The sequence below is a fragment of the Stegostoma tigrinum genome, chromosome 25, assembly GCF_030684315.1.
Source record: "Stegostoma tigrinum isolate sSteTig4 chromosome 25, sSteTig4.hap1, whole genome shotgun sequence".
Taxonomy (NCBI): Eukaryota; Metazoa; Chordata; class Chondrichthyes; order Orectolobiformes; family Stegostomatidae; genus Stegostoma; species Stegostoma tigrinum.
In genome coordinates, this window is record NC_081378.1 from 18,825,784 (window position 1) to 18,846,151 (window position 20,368).

The window sequence follows — 20,368 nt, forward strand, 5'->3', positions numbered from 1 at the left end:
CCTGCTCCTCTGATGCTCCTTGGCCTGCTGTGTTCATCCAGCTCTACACCTTGCTTTCACTTAGGTACATGTGTCAACGATAAGTCACTTCAAATCAAGTTATGTTCAGTCTAATACCATGAAACTTGCTGGGGGTCAGGAGCAGTACTTGTTGAGGAGTCCCGGGGGCGATATCCTCTTTGCTGTGTATCACCAAGCCTCTGAATCTGGTGGGGCTGTCTCTCCAACAGGACACGACAAGCTGAGGGATCGTTCTGAGAGAGAGACCTACATTCCTCTCCCTGTCTTTGAGTTGTTCCACTTAATTGTTCATCCTTTAACTTTCGAAACTTTTTTTTCTTTTACAATTTAACTCTGTATTTTCTGGCTCTTGTGATTTTCTCTTTGTTCCTATTTCCCACATTTGCCGACCCTCGGTTTTCAGCCACTGTCTCTGCTCTCCCTTACCCTCGCGGTTGCCATGGGGATGCTCCCGGAACTGCTCCACCCGACCCCTGTAAGTTTTGGTTCCGGTTGGCGGTGCTGATGTGGCCGCTCCTGGCTGTGAAATCGGCGGAGACCGAGACAGAGGCAAAGACAGAGAGAGATCGCGGAACGAGGGACAGCGCCAGTCCCGTCCCGTGCACCCCACTCGGGCAGACTCCCTGCCGCGGCCCACAGCCGGGCTCCAGGTAGAACCGTGAGAAAGGGAGGCAGCAGGATCACCGGGCTTAGGCCTCGATTTGGAATGGGAGGGGGCGAGGGTGAGGTTGATTACTGTATTGCCAGTACTCGGGGAATCCTGATTGCCAGGACTTGGAGGGGGTTGTGGGGGAGTAGGAGGCCCTGATTGTCAAAGCTTGGAGGGGGGTGTGGGGGAGTAGGAGGCCCTGACTGTCAAAGCTTGGAGGGGGGTGTGGGGGAGTAGGAGGCCCTGATTGTCAAAGCTGGGGGGGGGTGGGGAAAGGAGGCCCTGATTGTCAAAGCTGGGGGGGGGTGGGGAAAGGAGGCCCTGATTGTCAAAGCTGGGGGGGGGGGGTGGGGAAAGGAGGCCCTGATTGTCAAAGCTGGGGGGGGGGGGTGGGGAAAGGAGGCCCTGATTGTCAAAGCTGGGGGGGGGGGGTGGGGAAAGGAGGCCCTGATTGTCAAAGCTGGGGGGGGGGGTGGGGAAAGGAGGCCCTGATTGTCAAAGCTGGGGGGGGGGTGGGGAAAGGAGGCCCTGATTGTCAAAGCTGGGGGGGGGGGTGGGGAAAGGAGGCCCTGAGGAAAGGAGGCCCTGATTGTCAAAGCTGGGAGGGGGGTTGGGGAAAGGAGGCCCTGATTGTCAAAGCTGGGAGGGGGGTCGGGGAAAGGAGGCCCTGATTGTCAAAGCTTTGCGGGGGGGGGGTGTGTGCGTGGGGAAAGGAGGCCCTATTTGCCAAAGCTTGGGGAGGGGTGGGATGGTGCAGGGGTGGAGTGCCTGATTGCTAAAATTTTTGGTTGGGGGAGGAGGGGTGTACTATCGTTGCCAATGCCTTTGGAAGGGGACGGCTGTGGAACCTGATTGGCTATCTCCCAAATCTTGGCCATTTCTGGGATTTCAGGTGGAGTGTGAGATACTGATGCCATGGTGTACTGTTGTGCATCTTGAAACTAGGACCTGTGGTTGGGGACTCAGATACAGGGGCTGTGGGTTGGGGAGTTTTACGTCAGAGTTTGGTGATGAGATGATGTGCCGCAGTCATGAAATACACATACTGATCTTTTCTTTTGGATAATAAAAGGACACAATTGTGTGAGCATTCTACTGGCTCCCCAATTTCTAAGTGGTTTATCTATAGACTGGCTTTAATATGGAGCTGAACAAATAAAAAACTAAACAACTGCAGATGCTGGAAATCACAAACAAAAACACATATTGCTGGAAAAACTCAGCACCTGTGGAGAGAAAGCAGAGTTAACATTTTGGGTCCTATGAACCCCCCTTCACAAGGCTCAGTGTCAAAAAACACTGCCCTGAATTTACATTTATTGACTGCATGCCTTCCCTCATCACCAGGCATCCCCTATGACCAAGATAATAAAACGTGAGGCTGGATGAACACAGCAGGCCAAGCAGCATCTCAGGAGCACAAAAGCTGACGTTTTGGGCCTAGACACTTCTTCAGAGAGGGGGATGGGGTGAGGGTTCTGGAATAAATAGGGAGAGAGGGGGCGTTGGACCGAAGATGGAGAGAAAAGAAGATAGGTGGAGAGAGTATAGGTGGGGAGGTAGGGAGGGGATATGTCAGTCTAGGGAAGACGGACAGGTCAAGGAGGTGGGATGAGGTTAGTAGGTAGATGGGAGTGCGGCTTGGGGTGGGAGGAAGGGATGGGTGAGAGGAAGAACAGGTTAGGGAGGCAGAGACAGGTTGGACTGGTTTTGGGATGCAGTGGGTGGAGGGGAAGAGCTGGGCTGGTTGTGTGGTGCAGTGGGGGGAGGGGACGAACTGGGCTGGTTTAGGGATGCAGTTGGGGAAGGGGAGATTTTGAAACTGGTGAAGTCCACATTGATACCATTAGGCTGCAGGGTTCCCAGGCGGAATATGAGTTGCTGTTCCTGCAACCTACGGGTGGCATCATTGTGGCACTGCAGGAGGCCCATGATGGACATGTCATCTAAAGAATGGGAGGGGGAGTGGAAATGGTTTGCGACTGGGAGGTGCAGTTGTTTGTTGCGAACTGAGCGGAGGTGTTCTGCAAAGCGGTCTCCAAGCCTCCGCTTGGTTTCCCCAATGTAGAGGAAGCCACACCGGGTACAGTGGATGCAGTATACCACATTGGCAGATGTGCAGGTGAACCTCTGCTTATTGTGGAATGTCATCTTGGGGCCTGGGATAGGGGTGAGGGAGGAGGTGTGGGGGCAAGTGTAGCATTTCCTGCGGTTGCAGGGGCTGGCTCCCCAATGGTGGGGTTGGAGGGCAGTGTGGAGCGAACAAGGGAGTCACGGAGAGAGTGGTCTCTCCGGAAAGCAGACAGGGGTGGGGATGGAAAAATGTCTTGGGTGGTGGGGTCGGCTTGTAGATGGCGGAAGTGTCGGCAAACCCTTTGCACTGGAGAATGAAGAATAGGTTGTCTAACTTGGAAATTGGATACAGGGGTAAAAACTCAAATTCCACAAGAGGACAATCAGCATTGTGAAAACTTGGTGAAACGTGATCTTCTTTTGTGTCCAGAGGCTGTGGAATCAGTTTACAGTTTTAGCTAGAGCACCTGAATGAGACTGAAACATAAATATTTGCAAGCCGGTCTGCAGTGGCAGAGGCTCTCGTATTTTGCTGTTCTGTTATGAAGTACGAGGTTTATTGTATTATAGTATTTGTTTTTGGAGAATTGGAATAGCCTTAATGTCTCTTTTGTGGTTCTGGCCCCAAACCCAGAGAGGTAATGAGTTTATTTCACATCTGAGTAAGTTATGAAACCAAAATTGATAAATCTGCTAATTTGTCAGCTGATACCTGGAAAATGAGCAGTGGAGATTTCACATAACCCCATCTGCTTCATTAATGTTGCACACTACAAAACTACTGTACCTTGAACATTGAAATACTCAGTCAAGAAGCACCTGGATGTTAAGTTAAACTGTGTGTGTGTGACATGATCAAATTGCCACTTTTTCGAATGTAAGTTTCTGTAAGAACACCCTGTTATGGTTTTGTATTGTGGCTTATTACTTAGAAAATGGATCTGTGACTTTCTGTTTGTGGTACTCAGGAACTCGACTGCAGTAGAAGCTGAAGTTTAGGGATCCTTAGGATTTGTTCTGGATTTGATCTGAATGAATCACTTTCCAAGGGTTTAACTGCACTTTCAGTATTATTGGGATTTGCTGACTAATTGTAGATAACTGAAGAGATTACAATTATGCCAATACACCAGTGGAAACAAGCCCAGATCTGTTATTTAGACATTTAACTGAATTGTTTTCTGCATGTATGGTCAGCAGCTGTTTCACACAGTTATAAAGTTTACTTTAAAAACTCATTGGATTTTTTTTATTATTCTCATTACCCCAAAGAAACTAGAGTTTGGACTGGAGGAGGCTGATTATATGTTTTAACATTGAGTACAGAACTGAACAAATAACAACATGAAATTTTTACTGAAATATTGGTGATATTAGCATTTCTGTCCCTTTGTCTCTAGATTACTTCAGAGAGTTGCATAGAACATAAATTATAGAGACAGGCCATTCAAACAGCTATTCTGTTCTAGTTTTTATACTTTACTCAAATCTTATCCAATTGCAGTTATTTCATCACATCCTCATAACATATCTTTTTATTCTGGCTTCTCTCAAGTACTTATTCAGTTTTCCTTTGAACGCATCTAACCAACGATCTCAATCACGTGCTGTGGTAGTGAGTTCCACGTTATCACCACACTCTGAGTAAAATAATTTCTCCTTACTTCACTTGGATTTACTTGCAACCATCTTCTATTTGTGACTCCCCAGTTTCACGTTCTTCCACAAATTGAAACATTCCACGTCTACCATCTCCAATCTCCAAAAAAACCAATCTGTTCAATATTTCATATGCTTTCTGAAACCTGTAATCTGTGTTTTCTGGCACTACTTAATTTCTTTTTCACTTTCTCCAGAGATTCTGCCTTTATAGAATGGAAACCAGAATTGGACATGATTCTGTATGAGCCTCCTGTATAGAAACATGTCCCATACATGTTTCTACTTTTCCTATCAAATTGAATCACCTCTCATTAATCTGTGCTGAAGCCACTTAACTGTTGAATCTGCCTATTTTCTTTATTAATTTATCTAAGTATTGTCATAGTCACTGCTTCGCATCATTAACTCAGGTGTGGTATTCCATTTGATACTGAAAGTGCAGTTAAACACTTGGAAAATGATTTACTCAGATTAAATGCAGAACAAATCCTATGAATCCCCAAACTTCAGCCTGTACTGTAGGCGAGTTCCCGAGTACCACATTATCTAAACAGGACGTCACAGATCAATTTTCTAAGTAATAAACCACAGTACACAACCATAACAGTGTATTGTTGTAGAAGAGTTCATCCTACGTCAGTCCTTCTTGCTTTTAATCTTAACTGACTACTTTGATTTTCCTAAACAAGAAAAAAACTCTAAGAACTACAGATGCTGGGAATCAGAAACAAAAACAGAAATTACTGGAAAAGCTCAGCTGTTCTAGCAGCATCAGTGGAGAGAAAGCACAGTTAATGTTTCCAGTCCAGTGAACTTTCAATTCTGAAGTGGAGTCACTTAACTATGCTTTCTCTCCACAGATGCTGCAAGGTCTGCTGAAGTTTTCCAGCAATTTCTGTTTTTTTTATTTCCTTATTCTTTCTACAACGTGTCCATTTTGTTGTGTTAACTGGTCAATTTACTTCATGTGTTTCCATCACTGTATTCACCTTCTCTTGGTTTTTTTTAAAAATTCCATGACCCTTTCTAGCTGAATGAACTGTTCAGTTTCTCTTTTTATTTTATCACTTCATTAGTTCCCTTCAACTTCACTGTTTTGGAGTCACAGCAGCTAAATGGAGTTTGAGTACAAATGACCAATTATCTATTCAAGTCAAGGAACATGCTAAATGGGCTGAATGACCTATCACTATTCCTGTATTTGTTATTGTAATCATCAGTGTTATGTAACTACTCGCTGCTATGTGTTAAATAATTATTCTTCTACACTCCTGCCCGTTGGCATCTGTACCCAGCTTTCATAGAATCTCTACAGTGTGGATGCAGGCCATTCGGCCTATTGAGTCCAAACTGAGCCTCCAAAGAGCACCCCATCTCTGGCTAACCTACCTAGCCAATGCATCCCTGGACACTATGGGCAATTTAGCACACAGTCTGCATAACTTGCACATCTTTGGGCTCTGGGAGAAAACTGGATCACCCAGAGGAGATCCACACAGATGCAGGAAAAATGTGCAATCTCCATACAGACAATCACCCGAGATGGAATCAAAGCCAGGTCTCTGGCGCTGTGAGGTAGCAGTACTAATCGCTGACCCACCGTGCTGCCCTGTAAAGCTCTGCCAACGTGAGTTGAAGTTACAGAACTACCTTTCACTTCCAGGTTTAATTCTCTGATTTTCTCTATCACTTTGATACATCGCTGTAGAAGTAAACTCGAGATCCTCGACATTCAGCTCCTAAACCTGCTTCGTGAGCTTTCTTTGCAGCCATTCAGGCCTTGCTTAGATCATTAACTTTAATGGGTTGTGATGATTGGGCAATAGTCACTAAGTGAAACCAGGATGTAAACAGCCAGCAGTAAATATGAGGGCAGGGATCTGAACTCAATGACCTTTTGTTCTTTACGTCTAAGGCTCGTTAGAACAGTGTTGGGCAGGAGCTAATGCATGCTCTTAAAGTGGCTTCAGGATTTGTTCTAATCCAAGACTGAATTTTTAAAAAATGGAATAGTTTTATTTTGGTTTAACATACAGCTAGAATTATCTGTTTGATCTATGAATCCAAACACAATTGTGCAAATGTACTCTGGAATCTTTTTGCCATGTTGATTTGTTGTTGAATACTTAATGTTAAGCCAGTACTTTAAATTGCAGAGGAACAGGTTACTCAACTGCTTAAATCTGTTCTAGCATTGAGTTAGGTCATAGCTGAGTTTACATGGCTTTGTGACTTGTCCCTCAATTTATTTAGCTAATTAAAGTCTATTGATCGTAATGTTGAACATTTCAATTGAACCCTTGGATCTGCAGCTCTTTTGGAGATAGCTCTAGATTTTTATTCTAATATGGTGAAGTGTTTCCCCTTTAATGAGGGCCTTGTTATAACCTTAACCAAACAAAATATGCACTCCTCTAATTTGCATCTCTTAAGCACCTTGATTTTAATCACTCTACCAATGATGTCTCTGCCTTTCGTTGTCTGGACCCTAAAATGTGGAATTCACTTCCTATATCTCTTCACCTATCTACCTCATTTTCCTTCTTTAATTCACTCCTCTGTGACCAAATGTTTGGTCATCAGTCCTTATAGTTTCTTATGTGATGTGGTGTTATACTTTGTTTTATAATCTTCCAGTGATATGTCTTGAGTTGTTTTACATGTACATGTTGTTGTAAAGTAAGTTGCACAATTTGGTGAAGGTTGTGTCCCTTCATTTCAAAGCAGGTGGCTTTGGTTTAGCATTGGCTTTTGGCAATTGACGTCTCACATATCTCATTCACTACACCCCTGTTGTAACTTTTCTTGTCTCTGTTTAATCAATCCTTGATTGGTATGCCACTTAACTGTTCTCTCATTCCTCCTACACATTGACTATCCAGTCTATAATAGAGTTAAATAATGTGAGAAGAGGCTTCCTGAGGGAGTGTTCCAAATAGTGCCACTGCTATATTTATTTCCTTCATTGGCCTGCAAATGTCGTCTTCTTTAAGCATTTATCCTTTTGAAAGATACTGTTGAATCAGCTTTGACACCCTTTACAACAGTACTGTCCAGATCATAACTTTCTGTATACGCATCCCATCAGTGTTTAAAACAAGATCAAGGCTCTTTTTGTTCTTCTTGCTTTCTTTCCTATTACAATTCCAAGTTTTGGTGCCCCCTTATCCACAACTTGCTGATTTACAGCCTGTCCCTCCTCCCCTTTTCAACTTTTCATCTTAATAGGAGAATAGTCTAACATTGTATTTTCTTGCCCCATGAGCAGTTCCACCATGCTGAGCCGTCTGTCAGACCTGGCAAAGGGTGTCAACACCGTGCTGCAGGATCTTTCAGGGGATGATAGTGGAGATGGGACCAGTGTTTCTCAGGAAGTGGTGAGTTACATACAAGGGTCCTATACGTCTTTCTACTTTTGCTATCAAAGTGCTTCATCTCACGTTTACCTTTACCAACTTTCGTTTGCTATTTGATTGTCTAGTTTGCAAGTTTTCTTCAGTTAGTTACTGAAACTGATTTTTAATATTAACATGGGCCTAACAATAGTGGTTGAATGTGAATAGTTGAAGTATTTACACTTGCTGTTTTAACTAAGTGTCACTGTCCCTGGACAAGAATCATTGATCTTGGGGTGGACGCTGGGAAGTTGTTTCCGTTAGGTGGGGAGACTAGGACCTGTGGGCACAGCCTTAAAATTAGAGGGGGTAAATTTAAAACAGAAATGAGATGACATTTCTTTAGCCAGAGAGTGGTGGGCTTGTGGAATTCATTGCCACAGAGTGCAGTGGAGGCTGGGACGTTAGATGCCTTCAAGGCAGAGATCGACAAATTCTTGATCTCACAAGGAATCAAGGGCTACGGGGAGAGTGCAGGGAAGTGGAGTTGAAATGTCCATCAGCCATGATTTAAATGGTGGAGTGGACTCGATGGGCCGAATGGCCTTCCTTCCATTCCTATGTCTTATGGTCTTATCTCAAATCTCTGACATACTCTCTCCACAGATGTTGCCAAACCTGCTAAGTTTTTCCAGCACTTTGTGTTTTTCTGTCACTATCACCAGATTTCTTTCTGCCCTAAATATCTTCTTCAGCTTGGGAGAAGTATCCCTCAATTCTGATGAAAGTGTCCAACATGAAGTGTTAACTACTTCACTCTCCTCACATACTTCCACATTGTTGTATATTTCCTGTTTTTGTTTCAGAGTTCTGTGGTATTTTGCGTTACATTGCCAGATATACCTGCTAGTGCCCTGCTTGCGTGTTAAATGCACAGTTTTTCAGATGGTGTTTAACATTTGCTGGATGTTACGTGAAACCTTAAAGCACATATTCTGTTATGGAGAATCTCTTGCTAAAACAAATGTAAATGGGTTAAACTGTTGAGTGAATGCTGGCCTTTTCTGCCACTTTATTTGCATTGTGCAGGAGACCAATCAGCAGCCAGAGGTGGAGGCCTGTGCTAAGGCATCAGAGGATGTGTCGGAGCGTCTGGCACAGACTGAGCAGCTTGTGGTTCAGCTCAAAGAACTCATACGTGAGAAAGACTTGCAGCTTCAGAGTAAAGAGATCACAATTAAGGTGAGCTGTGGAGCTTAACTGTGATCAGCTTGAGAGGTGTACCATTTATCACTCTGAATTTTCCTGTTGAAGAAGACTCTCTATGATCCACCTGACGATGATACTAAACATCCCTTTTTACTAGGCAAAATAATTTCTTCTATGTGTGTTTTTTTGAATTTAGTTCTTACTGATTTCCATTTTTTCTCAGCTCCTACTTTCCTTATATACGTTTAAATCTTGAGTCTATATTCTAAATTTCTTCCAAGCCTTTGTTTGCCAAAACAGTCTCATTCATTAGGTGAGTAAGAGGTGCATTTTTGTACTTGCATTCTGTCCTTGATCTCACCACTCACTGTTTGAGTAATTAAGTTTCATCTGAACTCCATACAGGATTTATTAATGACTACCTTTATATTTATGCCTGCTTTTTTTAGTCTCTCTCACATGTGGGAACATCTCTAAACCTACTCTATCAAATTAATTTGTAATTTTAAAGACCTTGATCAAGTTATTGCTCAGTGTTTGCTTTTTTTTTTTACAGCATATAGCCTTCTTTTGCTATGGGTATAACATCTCAATTCTACTATCAATCTTTATAAATCTTTTTCACACATTCTCCAATGCCTTAAAATCCCTCTTGAAATAGAGATCAAACCTATGCATATTAATGTTTGCCCGCATGTGCAGGCACATTTGTGAGTAAATATGGCTTAGAGCAGAACCCAACCCTACATTTTTTAATTCCCACGTAAAAACTGAAAGAACTGCAGATGCTGTAAATCAGGAACAAAACCAAAGTTGCTGGAAAAGCTCAGCAGGTCTGGCAGCATCTGTGGAGGAAAGAATAGAGTTAACCTTTTGGGTCGGGTCGGGTCTGGTCGGGTCGGCACTTTCTGAGGAAGGGTCACTGGACCCAAAACATTAATTCTGTTTTTCCCTTCATTGATGCTGTCAGAACTACTGAGCTTTTCCAGCAGCTTAGCTTTTGTTCCACTTTTTAATTCCAATTTTGGTATAAATGACCCTGATTCTACACAAGCTGGTACTTTGCTGATCAAAGCATCGGAGGGTCATTTTGAGTGCGCAGTTTGATAACAGAGAGTGTGTGGTTATTTCACAGGAGGAGAAGGAGCTGTTTGATGCCAAATTGGCAAAACTAAAACTGCAGGCAAAAGCAAAGGTTGTCTCATTAAATGCCCGGATTGAGGAACTACAGAAACAAACATTACGCATACCCTCGTCACAGCCAGAAAAGACAGAGGAACGTACCACTGAGGTAAGAAACAGATAGACTCAAGCAAGTGGTTGTATTTCAGAGTATGTCCTTAAGGATTTCAACTACTTAGCTCAAAACATTTGCCTGAGTAATTGTGTGCACCTGGTTTGAAACATCATAAGCCAATTGCAGTTTTTGATGTTGGTGACTGTATTAAGGAATCTTTAGGTTTAACGCCAGAACACACAATGCAGGATCCTATTCACTAATGAACAAGTGGAAAAAAAGCAGATCAGAAATTTGTAATGAAGGGATGCCAAGTGACCATTGTTGCTTTGCAGTGCCCATCTTCATTGCTTGCTGGCACGCAGTCCCTGTAACTTTATACAGGCAGCTTTCCAGCACAGATAATAAAATGTGAGGCTGGATGAACACAGCAGGCCAAGCAGCATCTCAGGAGCACAAAATGTGACATCTGCCAATGTGGTATACTGCATCCACTGTACCCGGTGCGGCTGCCTCTACATTGGGGAAACCAAGCGGAGGCTTGGGGACCGCTTTGCAGAACACCTCCGCTCAGTTCGCAACAAACAACTGCACCTCCCAGTCGCAAACCATTTCCACTCCCCCTCCCATTCTCTTGATGACATGTCCATCATGGGCCTCCTGCAGTGCCACAATGATGCCACCCGAAGGTTGCAGGAACAGCGACTCATATTCCGCCTGGGAACCCTGCAGCCTAATGGTATCAATGTGGACTTCACCAGTTTCAAAATCTCCCCTTCCCCTACTGCATCCCTCAACCAGCCCAGTTCGTCCCCTCCCCCCACTGCACCACACAACCAGCCCAGCTCTTCCCCACCCACTGCATCCCAAAACCAGTCCAACCTGTCTCTGCCTCCCTAACCGGTTCTTCCTCTCACCCATCCCTTCCTCCCACCCCAAGCCGCACCCCCCGCTACCTACTAACCTCATCCCACCTCCTTGACCTGTCCATCTTCCCTGGACTGACCTATCCCCTCCCTACCTCCCCACCTACACTCTCTCCACCTATCTTCTTTACTCTCCATCTTCGGTCCGCCTCCCCCTCTCTCCCTATTTATTCCAGTTCCCTCCCCCCATCCCCCTCTCTGATGAAGGGTCTAGGCCCGAAACGTCAGCTTTTGTGCTCCTGAGATGCTGCTTGGCCTGCTGTGTTCATCCAGCCTCACATTTTATTATCTTGGAATCTCCAGCATCTGCAGTTCCCATTATCTCTGATACTATTTCCAGCACAGAGTTCAGGAAACACCCAAGGTGAAGTATCCAACTCGTAACTGGAGTTAATTGGAAAGAGTTCTAATTTTCAGTCACCTGAGGCTAGCAAAGCTAATCACACTGACAATAACCTGCAGCTGATCATCAAAGACTACAGCTGGACCTGTCATAGTTTTCCAATTACTGAAAGTCAGTGTCTAAAATAACAAAAGTAAAGGTAGAATCAGAGTGACCAGTTTTTCTTTTTAATCTCTAAAGCTGACCTGCTTTGATCTGATTATAGTCTTTTGAATTCTGTTCTATTTGCAGTCTGTTAGGCTTTGCTGATCCACTGTAATTTTAGCCACTGGTTTTTGAGTAGTACCTGGGAAGGTTTGAAATTAGCTGCCATATGTGAGTTAAAGCTCCTTTCACCAATTGAGCCATTATCAAGTATTAGGTGGAATGACTTTGACACAACAATATCCTGTTTAGTTTTCTTTTCAAAAGGCAGCATAGCTCACTATTTCCCTGAGCTCCTCCAAACTCCACAATATTGCAATTTTTGCACTGTCTTATTTTTGTTAGTTTTTTCATCCCTGATTTTGAGCTCTGTTCTTTTGGTTACAATTTAGATCACAGTTTCAGCTGATGAGACTTTTTAGCTCTGGAATTCCTTTTTTAAACTTCTCTGTTTCTTTCTGTGTCTTCTAAGTTCTGTTTTGACCAAGATTTTGGCTATCTCCCCTAATATCACTTTATCAGCATCTGATTTTTCTTATTAAGGTTCTATGAAGTAATTTGGAATGTGACATGACTTTTAAAAAATGGATATGGAGTAAAACTTCCTCAATACAGTTCCAGAAAACCTCGTTGAGGATGAGTAATGTGGGTGCGATTCAATGGTGTTTAGAAGAACTAGTGGTAACTCATAGAAATCCATAACATTTTTACAAGATGAGGCATGGTAAACGCAAGAAAGATATTGCCACTGATCAGAGAGTCCAGAACCAGGGGGTCACAGTCTAAGCATACAATGCAGGCCATTTAGATTCAGATTAGGAATTTCCTCACCCAGAGCGGGGTGAGCCTGTGGAATTCTTTCACAGAGTGCAATTGAAGCCAAACATTGAATGTTTGGATTTTAGTAAGGCTTTCAAAAAGTCCCCTCATTGTAGGCTTACTCAGAAGATGAAGGTAAATGGGACCCACGGTGACTTGGCTGCACAGATTCAGAATTGGCTTGCCCGTAAAAGGCAGAAGATAGTGGTGGAAAGGTGTTTTCCAGGTGGAGTTCTGTGACTAGTGGTGTTCCACAGGGATCCATACTGGTACCTTTTGCTGTTTGTGATAATATATAAATGACTTGGATGAAAATGAAGATGGGTGAGTTAATAAGCCTTAAGACGATACAAAGACCAATGGAGTTGTGCATAGTGTAGAACGTTGTCAAGGAATACAGTGGGATATAGATCTGTTGCAGATTTGGCTGGAATATGATCTTATTCTGGGTAAGTGTGAGGTGCTGCACTCTGGGAGATTAAATATTAAGGAAAAGTGTACAGTTAATGGCAGGACACTGAACAGCATTGATGTACAGAGGGATCTTGGGGCTCAATTCCATAGCTCCCTGAAAGTGGCCATGCATGTAGGTGGGGTGGTAAAAAAGGTATATGGCGTGCTAGCCTTTATTGGACGGGGTATTGAGAACAAGAGTCAGGATGTCATGTTGCAGCTTTATATGGACTCAGTTAGGCCACACTTAAGAGTATTGAGTTCAGTTCTAGTAGCCACGTTACAGGGAGGCTTTGGAGAGGGTGCAGAAAGTTTACCAGGATGCTGCCTGGATTTGAGGGTGTGAACTATAAGGAGACGCTAGAAAAACTTCCATTTCAAGCCCACCAAGTCCCACAGCTACCTGGACTACACCTCCTCCTCCCACCCACCCTCCTGCAAGAATGTGATCCCATACTCCTAATTCCTCTGCCTCCACCGCATCTGCTCCCAAGGTGAGGTGTTCCACTCCCGAACATCTCAGATGTCCTCCTAGTTCCAGGAATGTAACCCCCCCCCCCGCCCCCACCACCTGTGTCCTCAACCCCACCCCACCCCACCCCACCCCCTCTGTTGAATGAAGATGCCCTCAACCTCATCTCTAGCATTTTCCACACTTCTGCCCTGACACAACTCCCCCTCCTCAACAAAAATCAAGACAGAATCCGCCTTGTTCTCACATATGCCCGCCAATATCTGCATTCAGTGTATTGTTCTCCACTACTTCTGCCACCTAAAATCTGACCCCAGAACCAAAGAGATATTTCCCTCTCCACCCTATCTGCCTTTTGTAGGTACTGCTCACTCTGTCACTCTCTCGTCTGCTCCACACTCCCCACTAACACCACCACCCCGACGCCTTTCCCTGCAGCTGCAGGAAGTGCTACACCTGTCCTGACGTCTTTCCCCCCCCCCCCCCCCCCCCCCAAATTCAGGGCACAAAACAAGCTTTCCATATCAGATAGGGGTTCCCCTGCACAACTGTCAACTTTGTCCACTCCTCCCGATGTGGCCTCCTATTATTGGTGAGACCAAGCGTAGACTCAGACCATTTCGTAGAGCATCTGTTCTCTGTATGCAACAAACAATAACATCTTCCAGTCGCCAACCATTTTAACTCCCCCTCCCACTCCATTCCCTGTGTGATGTGTCCATCCTGGGCCTCCTCCAGTGTCACAAGACACCACCCGGAAACTGGAGGAGCAGCCCCTCATATTCCATCTGGGGAGCCTACTGCCCGATGGCCTCAGCATGGAATTCATCAGTTTTATAATCTCCTCCAGCTCCACGCTGTGTTGTCTCTGACCCTAGCATCTGCAGTTCTTGCTATCTTTGGAAAAACTTGGGTTGTTCTCTCTGAAGCAGGAGAGGCTGAGGAGAGACTTGATGGAAGCCTATAAAATTATGAGATGCATAGATAGAATTGACAGTGAGAATCTTTTTCCTAGAGTTGAAATGTCCAAAACTAGGGGGTGTGCATTTGAGATGAGAGGGGGGAAAGTTCAAAGATGATGTGGGGGGCAAGCTTTTTATGCAGAGAGTGGTAGCCCGTCTGGAACACACTGCCAGGTGTGGTGGTGGAGGCAGACAAGATAAGGGCATTTAAGAGACTTTTTGATAACCACATGAATATGCAAGGAATAGAGGAAAATGGCCCATGGACCGGCAGAAGGGATTACTTGAATTAGATTTCATGTTTGGCACCACACTGTGGGCCAGAGGGCCCATTTCTGTGCTGTACAGTTCCATGTTCTGTGTTCTGAAGCCATGATCAGATTGAATAGCAGACTAGGCTCAAAGGGCTGAATGGGCTTCTCTTCTGAATGGCACTTTTTTTTTATACATTTCCATGAGAAACAGCATTAAATTCCCTCTTGACTGTTCAAGCAAACTAACCCAATATATATAGAGCATAATTTTGCTGACAGGCTAAAGGTTTTAATGATTTGCATTCAATTTCCACAGTAGTAACAACCTTGAACTATTAATACTTTATTGCTCTTCTTGAGTAAAATTGCCAATTTTGTGCAATATTAGAGCCAGTTTAGTGATGTGGTCTAATTTCTGTGGTTCTGTGTTTCATATTTGATCAAACCAGCTTCTAACTTGCTACATTCTTCCATCAACTAGAGAGCCAACCTCGATTACATTGTATTGTTTTCTTCCTGAAATTCCGTGGACAGGTGCATGTAATACAAAGCTCCTCATCTGAGCAGCAAGATGAAATCAAGACGCTTAAGAATCAACTTGATCAGCAGGAGGAGAACTGTAGGATCCTGCAGACAGCTCTAGATAGTACAAAGGACCAACTTCAAGCTACCAATGAACTTCTGAAGCAGAAAGAGACTGAACATGCACAGCAGGTAAAGAGAATGGTTTTCTGTGATAGATGAACAAGGACAGCATGGTTTAGATGAAGATTTCATGCTTTGACGCATGAAACACACAGGACAAATACAGCATTGGTATATGGGTTTACGCCAATCCCTATCTGCTTTCATGTGAATCTTGTAAATAAGACTAGCAATTTAGTATGAAAGTTTACAGAATTTGAAGCAATACAATGTAGAAATAATCAAACAGAAACATACAGACTAATTTCACATTGAACTTTGGTGACAGATCCTAGAGGCTTGTAGCTGAATCCGTCTGCAAGCCAACTTATGTATGCCTGTTTTGTAACTACAGCTCCGTTCTGTTCAAGACGTCATTCTTGAAAAGGATGCACGATTCCAAGAGCACATTCAGAAACATGAGGAAGAGCTCATGCAGCTGGCATCTGGATCTGAAATAAACAAAGAATTGCAGCAAGTAAGTGTTGCAGGGCTAGTAATAAATTAACAATGGATCACTGATAGGGTCATGAAAGTCTGATGGAACTGATGACAAACTGAATAGATTGAGAGATGGCGCTGAATAGAAATATTCATCAAAGGGTCATTGCACTCAACGTTAACTCTGTTTTTCTCACTCTAGATGTTGCTTCATTTCTCCAGCACTTCCAGTTTTTGTTTTGGATTTCCAGAATCTGGAGTTCTTTGTTTTTATGCTGATGAAGTTCTGTCACTGTTGTAATGAAGGAACCAATCTCTCAAAGCAAACTCCTACAAACAGTAATGTTCAGATCATCTCATTCGATCACATTAGTTAAAGAATAGATATTGACCAGGACTACAGAGATAACTCGCTTATTCTTTAAAATATTGCCAAGGAATCTTAAATGCCAAATTGAGATGGTGCTAAGGTCCTCAATTAATGTCTAACCCAGAAGATAGCACTGCCTTCTCCAATGAAGTATCACGCGAGATTATGTGCTGAAGTCTATGGTGTCAGTTGGACCCACAGCCTTGTAGTTTGAGCCGACAGTATGACCACAGAACCACAACTGAAGCATAACCATCCTCAGAAAGCCCTGAATATTTATGTAGATGGGCTGAGATGTGACAGATTTTTATGTGTATCATTTTATTTATAAAGATGGAATAGTGAACAATTGTAAGTGGATAACATAAAAGGATGTCATCCAGCAGAAGCTGCAAATGACTTTGAAGTAATTTATCTTGCTCCAAAAGCATCTAATCGTTGTGATCAAGTTATTACTGAGGCATAGAGTTTTGGGAGTATGTTGAGAACACAAAACAATAAGATAGTCTAAATATACTGAGAATATAGAACTGCACAGCCCAGGAATTTTGGGGCTGACCATGATGCTATTCCAAATTAATCCTGTCTGCCTGCACATGGTCAATATCCTTCTATTCCATGCCTGTTGATGTCTCCATCTGATTGCCTCTTAAGCATTTCTAAAGTATCTGCTTTTACAGCCTTCTGTGGTAGTGTGCTTCAGGCACCTGCCACCCTCTGTGTAAAAAGGACTTCCCTCACATATCTCCCTCAAACCTTTCCCCTCTCACCATAAACATATGTCCCCTAGTATTTGCCATTTCTACCCTGGGAAATACTCCGACTATCCACCCTATCCATGCCTCTCATAATTTTATATACCTCTTTAGGTCACCTCTCAGCCTCCGACACTCAAGTGAAAGCAATTGAAGTCTTTTTTGAACCTTCCCTTGTAGCTAATAATGAGCCCAGATCCATACACTTTTTCCCCACCTGATTGCAATAGATATGAATACTTTCAGAATGGCCAGGTTGATAGACACTCGTGGACTGGATTACAAGAAAGGGTCAACCAAATTCTGTGGATCTCTGCAGTCTGATCTTTATTCATTTTTTAAAAATCCTGGTGTATGGAAGCATATGTGCATGTTGACAATTGCTTATATGCATATGAGGTCCATATATCTTGTGAATCTGCAGTGAGTGCCTTTGTATGTATCTGTTGTGTGTGCATGTTTTTGCATCTTCCCTTTCGGTTCCTCTTCAAGCATTGCTGCATGTCAACATTCTCCAGTCTTTATAAAGCTCCAGTGCTGTCACAATGCTAATGCATCTTTCTTGCGCATAGAGGAGGTCTGATCTGAGGGTTTGCATCAATTTGTTCTTTTTCCACATTTGCAGCATTTACAGTATTTTGGTTTCCTTTCTGATCGTGTTGTGTTCCCGTACACTTCCTACTTTTTCTGTAGGTTTTTCATTGTTTCCTCTATCCTGTATTTTGATTTATTTGCAGATGGTGAAATCATTACAAAGAAAACTGGAAGAGAAGGAGGAAGCACTGCTGGGCCGGACCCGTGTGGTGGAGATGTTACAGCAGGAACTGAATGATAGTGATCAGAAAAAACAGGTTTCTGATCCATTTAAATAGAGTCTTTTCCTTTTTTCATTAAGAAACTTGGGATAATTGTGCAGGACAGATCCACATACATATAACGGCAAAGAAAAATTGTGAAGACTTTCAAATAAAAAGGTCTATCGTAAACTAGGGCCGTGATTTTTTAAAAAAATTGTTATTCTGGCAAAACTAGAGTATATTGTCGAATTTTTGGTGCCTTGATAACTAAGAAGCTTGCAACGCAGTACAGAAGACTGTTCACAATTCACCACGTTAGTGGAGACAGAATGGCATACAGATCCGACTAATTAAGTTTTCTTTCCCAAAAGTCGGTTACAAAAATACTGGCCTTTACGACAATCCAGTAGATGCCTGGCTACTGTTACTGATTCTGATTTTTAATTTTTATTTTCATGCCACTCAGGTGTCACAAGACTTATCTTTTGAATGCTTGTAAACTGTAGTAGGAAGAGAAGACTGAGGAGGGAGGAGTCCAATAGTTTTCATGTTTTTTGAGGAGAAAAAATTAATTTAGTAGAAAATTGAATAATGGAAAGTGTCTTGTTTAGAGGTAAAACAAACCAGGGAACAACAGGAGAGATAATGGCCTTCATGAAGCACCAAAGGATGGGAAAAGTAGCTGCACAGTTTTAAATAATGAAACCTGCTCAGTTAGTGCTTTGGGATGTGCAGTAGGTTCCATGGAGTTGAACATTCTAATGTTGGTGAAGCTCACTGAGTCTCTCAAAACTTTTTGAGGTAAAGGGAAGTTTCAGGAGAGCTTTTTACTTTGAGTTTTTCTCAAAGTAGTCCCACTAACAAAGGGAATTCTACAATTGGCATTAATTTTCCAGCGTCCTAATGGTGGTATGTGACCCAGTGGCATGTGTTGGAAAGTGGGTGCTTGAGGGTACTGGGTGAGAAGAGGTTTGCCTATCTGTTTTCTTTCCTCCCTACCTTTCCATCCCTTGGCATTCGTTATTCAACCTTGCTCACATGGAGTAGCCACTGGATTGAAATACGAGAGGGCGAATTCCTCCTGTGGAATCATGTGCTAAAATTGGGTCCATATCAACTGGATGATGATAAATGGTTTAATTTTGTCCTAGAGTAACAAGTTCAAGTGCACAGCCTACGTTTAGAGAGAGAAAATACAGAGCCAATGCGTCGAAGCAATATTTTCATAAATCCATAAAGCAGGCTCCCCTGGACCATGGTGGAAGTTGTTAGTGTTGACTCATTTAGATGCAAGGAAGGTAAATTATTTTTAAAAAGCATTTTGGAATACAAGGTATGAGCAATTAGAAACATAATGTGTGGTAAATTCAACAGACTTGGGAGAAACTGTTGCCTTTATACTTATGGTTCCCAAAGCTATCCACTACAAAGATTTTCCTCATGGCTGAATCTATTATAGATGAATTGATAAAGATTGTTTGCTGTGTTCAGTCTATAACTCCATTATTGTTGTATTGTGAGACTCTCAGAATGATGGGAAATTAGGTAAAAAGACCATTAGTTTACACTGAGCAGTTCCTGTGAGTAAGTGCTTGTAAAAGACAGGGGAAAATGATATTCCGACCTGGAGTTTTTCAAGGAATGTTTCAATATTTAACATGCTTTTGCCCTTCAGGTCCTTGGGGAAAAGCTGCAGGAGGCCGAGGCCAGCATTGCTATGTTACAAACCGCACTAGAATCCGAGAAATTATCAGCCGAAGCGCAACTGAGGGAAGTGACTGAGAAATATGAGACGGAGTTAATGGAGAAGAATTATATTGCTGCACATATGCAACAGGCACTGCAAGATGCTCAGTCATCCTGTACTGATCTGACCGCACAAAACCAAAAGCTGCAAAGTGTAATGGAAGACCAGGAGAGAATGTGCAAAAAATTGACTGATGAAATAAAGGAGTTGCAAGGTAAAGAAGTAAAACTCCCCAGGAAAGTCAAAGCTACATTTTTTAAGTATCCATTGTTTTTCTTTCTTGATCACTGGTTCACAGAGGTTTCCATAATCTTTTGGATAATCTCCGATCTCCATTTACAGTCGTACTTGCTTTGAAGGTTTATGTTAATCCTATTTCATCTTTCATTTGTCTTTGGGATTAAGCACTGTCTCACATTATGTTGTTAGAGTGGTTAATCAAAGACCTGAGTTTAACAGGCTAATTATGTGATGCATCTATTTACAGTTAAACGTAATCAGAAGCGTTCAATTGTAGTACAAATTCTACGTTAATGTTGATCTCTATCTGCACCTTCTCAGCAGCTGTAACACAGAATCCTGCACTCTTCTGTTACCCTGATGCACTTCTATAGTATGAGCCGCCTGTAAAGCACATAAGACAACACTTTTCATTGCACCTTGGTATACATGGCAGTAATAAATCAAATACAATCTGTAAACATATGTACATTGCTAGTCTGAAATTAGTCACACATTCAAACTATAAAGTTCCTACAGAAGAAAGGTAAAACCTTGGTCATTAACAAACAGTTGCTATTGCTTAATTCGTTCAGTAATTTTGGTACTAGTGTAAAACCGCAACAGACCACCTTTCTCAGTCATGGCTTGAGAATAAATCTTTCCCTAAGATGCCGAAGTCAAACAAACTATCTGTTTTAATCCATTAATTACTTGTCTTGACATGTTTCAATAA

The 20,368-nt window shown here is 42.8% G+C and overlaps 1 protein-coding gene across 3 annotated transcripts in view; it reads left to right on the plus strand.

Annotated features, from left to right (window-relative positions):
* The first annotated feature begins 522 nt into the window (after positions 1-522).
* Positions 523-20,368, plus strand: part of golgb1 (golgin B1) — a 66,118-nt gene continuing 46,272 nt past the window's right edge. For 2 of the 3 annotated variants that reach the window (XM_059654524.1, XM_059654525.1), the window contains exons 1-8: positions 523-671; positions 7,674-7,782; positions 8,830-8,982; positions 10,085-10,240; positions 15,154-15,333; positions 15,659-15,781; positions 17,607-17,720; positions 19,342-19,627. In XM_059654524.1, coding sequence (XP_059510507.1) covers positions 526-671; positions 7,674-7,782; positions 8,830-8,982; positions 10,085-10,240; positions 15,154-15,333; positions 15,659-15,781; positions 17,607-17,720; positions 19,342-19,627 — 1,267 coding nt within the window. In that variant the 5' untranslated portion in view covers positions 523-525. Of the gene's footprint in view, positions 744-7,673; positions 7,783-8,829; positions 8,983-10,084; positions 10,241-15,153; positions 15,334-15,658; positions 15,782-17,606; positions 17,721-19,341; positions 19,628-20,368 lie in introns of all 3 variants that reach the window. The other variant, XM_059654526.1, reaches the window with a different exon arrangement.